Raw genomic sequence first — 6559 nt, forward strand, 5'->3', positions numbered from 1 at the left:
TCTGCTGGCGCTGATATGTTCATTGACACAAAAAACTTGATTTTGAAAGACAAATAAGGGTTTTGAGCAAGAGACTTGGTTTTGCAGGTTATCCACGGCGTTTTCCCATTTGTTAAAGCTGTTTTGAGAATGAATATTTTGTTTTGCAAATTGCGAGAGAGATTCCAGAAATGTACAAATCAAATTGAGAAATACTGTAATCACACAAAAATGAACGCGATTAAAAAAAATAACTCATTTTAATCGCACTATAATATAGCTACATAGTTCTGGATTAGACCAGAGTGGAGGGCAGCATTTCGCCTCATGGTGAATAGTCTGCTGAAATTGAGAAGAGTTCTCTCTTCTTTTAAAAATGAACAATATTTTTTGAGTAAGCTTATTTATTGTCATTATTCAAAATCCATGTGGAAAAAAAATACTTTTCACTGTTTACAAGTCAGATATTTAAATGCAATTAAAATGTGATTAATTCGATTAATTAATTTCAATGCCTATAGATTAATTCGATTAAAAATTTTAATCAAGTCCCAGCCCTACTTTTTAGTTCTATATTTTTTTCACATGGGCCTGCAAGAGAAGTAAAAAGGGTGGTAGGGGGCGCATTTTGACGCCTCAACCAGAGTTGGCTATTTTTTGTATTTTGCAATGAGAAAACCTGTCAATAAATAGGTCACACTTCAAATGTATACTGTATGTAGTACAATCTTATCTGATCAATGTAATATAAAGTCGGATTTACAACATTTCCCATCCGATTTAAACAACATTTCAATTCAGAAAAGATCGTCAAGAGTGTACTAGTCAACATGACAAATCGATTTGACTAACTAGTCCATACACTATGACACAATGACTAACCATTCTGCTGGCACTGACACGTTCATTGACACAAAAGCTTGGTTTTGAAAGACAAACTAAGGATTTTGAGCAGGAGACTTGGTTTTGCAGGTCATCCACAGTGTTTTGCCATTTGTTAAAGCTGTTTTGAGAATGAATATTGTGTTTTGCAAATTGCGAGAGAGATTTGAGAAATGTACAAAACCAATTCAGAAAAACTGTAATAGCTACTTTTCCCAGAGGCATGGAGATGAATGATTGTTTTGTCTCTAATGACATTGTTTGAGCAGCTCCACTGTCAAACGAGCTAAGAGGTGGACTGTATAGTGGGCTTGGCATTGTGTGACATTTAGCACAGCTGAGCAAACATTACCAGTCTGTACAACAAAAAAACTGGAGATCCTCAGATTGCGCACTGTAAGCATCGGATATATTTCAATATAGGTATATTTGATTTTTTTGTGTATTGCTATAGCATGTTATGTTTAAGTTGTATTTTTTATATTATGGCCTTCAGCTGTTTTTTATACAGTAGGCTATACAATCCAGTTGTGTCAACAGCATTCATTGGGTTGCATTGTGTGGTCACATAAGAATTTATTGAGCACACTTACATGCAAGGAATATTCCGATTTTAAACGGAATGGCGGCAGTGTCCGGATTGCGGTTAACCAGTCATGCAGGTGCGGCCCTAAGGGTGGGCCGACCGGGCAATTGCCGCGGGCGGCACCATCACGTAACCCCACCCCCATCAGAAAACCATCGCAAAACTCCGCTCCCATCAGGAAACCGTCGTGAATCGACATAAACAGTTATAAACATATGTTTTTTTTTTTTTAAATGTGTTATTTCCACACTTTACGCACCATTTCATTACTTCAAGCCAAAAATGCCCATTTCGTTTGTTTGTTTTGCCCCAGTCCAGCTCTGGCCGTGACAGGCAGGTGGGTAAGGAGTGGCTGACTGTGGGTGAGTTTGTGTGACTATGGAGGCAGGGCCTACCTAGGACTGGTTGAAGTGTGACTACAGGTGACCACATAGCAAGGAGGCGTCTTTGAAGTTACTCAGGAGATGTTTACCTGACCTGGAACCAAACACACACTTTGCACACACTTTACAAACACATATACACGTTACCATACCCAGAGGAGCAACATGTATGTTTGGGGGACAGTATCTGTGGCTGTGATATTACTGATCAGCGCTAAAGGTAAGAAATGTGTCTTAGCCCTCTCTCTTTCTGTATGTCCGTCTGTTTCTCTCTCTCTCTGCCTATTTGTCTGTATGTATGTATGTATTTATGTATGTATGTATGTATGTATGTATGTATGTATGTATGTATGTATGTATGTATGTATGTATGTATGTATGTCATCGATTTTTTCTTACATCTGAAAAATACTGTCTAATCTCTATAGTCTTTTCAATAGACTTTCTCACACAATGGTCAGCGATTTTGTCTGACATCCAAAAAAATGGTGCCTATTGTCAGTTCAACTGACACTTTTGCACTATCATACTCTGTATGCCATTTAGTAATCTGAAACATTTGACAGCACACCATGATTGGAAAAATATGTTGGAACTTTCAGGTTTTGACCTCCTATATCCAAAACACCTGTTTGAACTTGTATGCGAAATATTAGTGCAATATCTGGCTATATCATCAAATAATAGTAGACTATGTTAACATATGCAACAGCATAAGAGGAAGGACGAATTGTTGGTTAACTCTGTGTGGTCATGTGATTTGAATTAGGCCTATATTGTTTTCAAAACACACATACTTCCTGCTGAAGATGTTAACCATTGACTGAGGTCGTTAAATGAGGAGTTTGATGAGTTCAGGTCACGCTCAGTATGTCACTGATGATGTCACAATGGAACCGTCTACAGCCATTTCCTTCTTCTTCTCCTTCTTCGTTTTGTACGTAGCTAGCTTTTTATATGTCTGTGGAGACCATTGGATGACCTGCAAAATTCCACAGAGGCCAATAAAGATAGTGACGAGCCCCTGAATGCAATGGCAAACACACACACACACACACACACACACACACACACACACACACACACACACACACACACACACACACACACACACACACACACACACACACACACACACACACACATGTTCAAAGTTCAGCGTTATGCCGTCCAGGAATGGGAGCGGTAAGGAGTGTTTTAAGCAAATGTTTAGTGCCTATTCATTACCCCAGTGTGTGACGTGATATAGAAAGCTTAAAGCAAACAGTATAAAAAGGACAAATAGTTTACATGCAAATGTTTAATAAATGAATGGGCTTTTTTGAATAGGCGTTTTCTTTCTCTTTTTCTTAAATGAATGGCTACTTATACAGTATGAAACAGGACATGTAACGTTGAATATTCTGGGTCAGGGTGTTGTTCTGTTCCTGTATGGGGATATTATGGTCCATAAAAGTCCATAAATGTCTATAAAAGACTACGTCTTTAAAACGAAGAAAGTAGTTCCTTGTATGATGAATTCTGAACCTCAATAATAAAGTTCAAGGTTCAGCTTTGTCACTTTAGTCAAATCTGAGAAGCAGAAATGTTGCTATACTCACACATGCACGCACGCACGCACGCACGCACGCACGCGCGCACACACACACACACACACACACACACACACACACACACACACACACACACACACACACACACACACACACACACACACACACACACACACCTGGTCCTGCATGCGGTTGTGGTTACACTATTGGTATCTGTGTTTATTATATTAGTGTACAATGTTGGGGAGTAATGCATTACAAAAGTAATTAATTACTGTAATGCATTATTTTTTGATGTAATGCAGTAATGTAAGGCATTATAGGGCAAAAATCTGTAATATTTACTTAGTTACAATGATAAATAACTTAAGTTACAAATGCATTACAATGGATTTTAGTGCTCTTCAGTGTGGTGGGTCAGAAAGAAGCTATTCCTGAATCTGGTATTTTTTAGCCTGCATGCTGCCAGAAACACCTCTTGGACTGAAGGTGAAAAAGTCATGACTCATGAGCTTGATTTACACTGTAATAAATTGCCAGGTGGGTCCATATTTAGGCCTACAGTAGTTTTGGCGAAAGTAACTAAAGTAATGCAAAAGTAGTAATGCCTTACATTTTAAATACAGGCCTAGTAATATTGTAGTATAAGTAAGGGATTATTTTGAAAAGACAGTAACATGTAATCAGTAATGCATTACAGGTTTTGAGTAACTTGCCCAACATTGGGGGTGTATAATGCCAATGAAGTGTGTCATGGTGTGTGTGTGTGTGTGTGTGTGTGTGTGTGTGTGTGTGTGTGTGTGTGTGTGTGTGTGTGTGTGTGTGTGTGTGTGTGTGTGTGTGTGTGTGTGTGTGTGTGTGTGTGCGTGCGCGCGTGTATGTATCCACTGAGTATCTATAGACTAATCTTTGAGCTGACCTAGCCCCAGGCCAGACTCTTGACATGATGTGTGTGTGTATGGGTGTGTGTGTGTTTATATATATTACTAACTAACCCTTTGTTGCAGCTGCACTCGTTGTTCTGTATATTTCCTCTACACTTTGTATTTGCTAGTGATGTTGGCTATGATTATGTCCTCTTTTGAAAGTCGCTTTGGTTATAAAGTGTCTGCCAAATGCAATGTAGTGTGTGTGTGTGTGTGTGTGTGTGTGTGTGTGTGTGTGTGTGTGTGTGTGTGTGTGTGTGTGTGTGTGTGTGTGTGTGTGTGTGCCGTGTGTGTGTGTCTGTGTGTCTGTGTGTGTGTGTGTGTGTGTGTGTTTGAACAGTACTTACTGTTCTATTTCCTGCCTTTCCACAGATGTCTCATCACAGTTAGATGGTAAGATGTATTTTTCAACTTAATTTAAACAAACATATACAGTTTGGAGCAAGAAGGTCCACTTCAAAGGAGACTGGGCCAAAGACGACTGGAGCACACAGGATACGTTTTTCTGATTTTATTGTGGTGCTCGCAATAAAATCAAAAAAATGTATCCTATGTACTCCAGTCGTCCTTGGCCCAGTCTACTTTGAAGTGGACCTTCTTGCTCCAAACTGAATACAGTCTCAAACTGTGAGCACCAAGAAAGCTAGAGCGCAAGTGACCTCCTTTCCTTAAACATATACAGTACTTCATACATGGATACTGTTCTAAAACAAGCACTTTACTACGGTAACGATTGTATGTCTCTGTCTTTCTGTCTCTCTTCCTCCTTGTCATTCTTCCACACCTCTGTATATATTTTTTTCTTTTTTGCCTTTCCCTCTCTCTACCACTTTCATTTTCCAACTGTCTTTACACAAATTTCCTACCTCTCTCTGTGTCTCCACCATCCCTTGCCCTCCATCCCCATAACATCCCTCTTTATTTCTGGACCCTTCTCTCTCTACCAATCTTTCTGTCACTCTCTACTCTGACCTCTTTCTCTATCTCTATCATCTCTCTACCTCTCTCTCTCTCTCTCTCTCTCTCTCTCTCTCTCTCCGTGTTCCATGCTTCACTTCCTTTCCCACCCTCTAAATCCCTCTACCGCTGTCCTTATGTATCTCGCTGCCAATAACTTCCTCTCCTCTTCTCTCCTCTCCTCACCTCTTTTCTCCTCTCCTCTCCTCTCCTCTCCACCTCTCTCTCTCTCTCTCTCTCCCCTCTCTTTCTCTCTCTCTGTCTGTCTCTCTCTCCCTCCCCTCTCTCTCAGAATGTGGGGAGGTGCCTCTTAGTCCGCGTATAGTGGGCGGGGAGGATGCGCCTGTGGGGGCGTGGCCGTGGCAGGCCAGCCTACAACGCTATGACCAGCACTTCTGTGGTGGCTCTCTCATCCATAAGAACTGGGTCCTCACCGCTGCACACTGCTTCCCCAGGTACTGACTGACTGGCATAGCGGACACACACACACACACACACACACACACACACACACACACACACACACATGCAAAATCATGCAATTACACGTGCACGCCCACATGCACATACACGCACACACAGTACATCAAGACTACAGAGAAAGAGTCTTTCTAAAGCCGAGTTAACTTACAAACTTAAAGGGACAGTTTGGTCAATTTCAACATGCAGTTGTAATGCTCACACTACCCTGGACTTGTCAGTGCCTGAGATTTTTTTTTTCTTCTTCTTCCGCCGTTTCCGAGATCCTGGTCATTGTAATGGGGGCAGCTCTTTGTTTACATTTCAAAAAAACATTTTTATTTATTCCCAAAAACATCCAAAAGGTTATAAAACATCAGCAGACAACTAGCAAACAGCAGTACCTTTTGGGAAAATATTTGGAGTTGGCATATGTTTCATTTTTTAAAAATGTAAACAAACGCTGCCCCCATTAGAATTGCTCATATCTCGGAAAGGGCTGAGCCGAAAAATGTGGCATCACCAGGTACTGACAAGTCAAGGGTAGCGTGAGCAATACAACTGCATGTTGAAATAGACCAAACTGTCCCTTTAAGGCAGCAGAGCAACTTTTATAGGCTTACATTTCGTATAGACAGCAGGTATTTATCCTTCCTACCACTAGATGGCCACACTATCCCACGGGAGAAATGAACCCAAACAGCAGGAAATGTTTTTGCCTGTTTTGGCCAAGCGAGTTGATATACAGTAGCAAAGCACCATGAGCTCTGGTTGTATCTGTTTTTTTTTCTGTTATAGTCATGCATTAAGTCATGCAGTCATGCATTTGAGTTG

General features: G+C 40.6%; 1 protein-coding gene across 1 annotated transcript in view; it reads left to right on the forward strand.

Moving 5' to 3' along the window:
- The first annotated feature begins 1895 nt into the window (after positions 1 to 1895).
- The window catches only part of nhlrc2 (NHL repeat containing 2), a 52731-nt gene continuing 48067 nt past the window's right edge, over positions 1896 to 6559 (forward strand). Inside the window, exons 1-3 of the mRNA XM_063221448.1 lie at positions 1896 to 2050; positions 4682 to 4702; positions 5559 to 5721. Coding sequence (XP_063077518.1) covers positions 1996 to 2050; positions 4682 to 4702; positions 5559 to 5721 — 239 coding nt within the window. The 5' untranslated portion in view covers positions 1896 to 1995. The remainder of the gene's footprint in view (positions 2051 to 4681; positions 4703 to 5558; positions 5722 to 6559) is intronic.

This window comes from Engraulis encrasicolus, chromosome 17 (genome assembly GCF_034702125.1).
Source record: "Engraulis encrasicolus isolate BLACKSEA-1 chromosome 17, IST_EnEncr_1.0, whole genome shotgun sequence".
Lineage (NCBI taxonomy): Eukaryota > Metazoa > Chordata > Actinopteri > Clupeiformes > Engraulidae > Engraulis > Engraulis encrasicolus.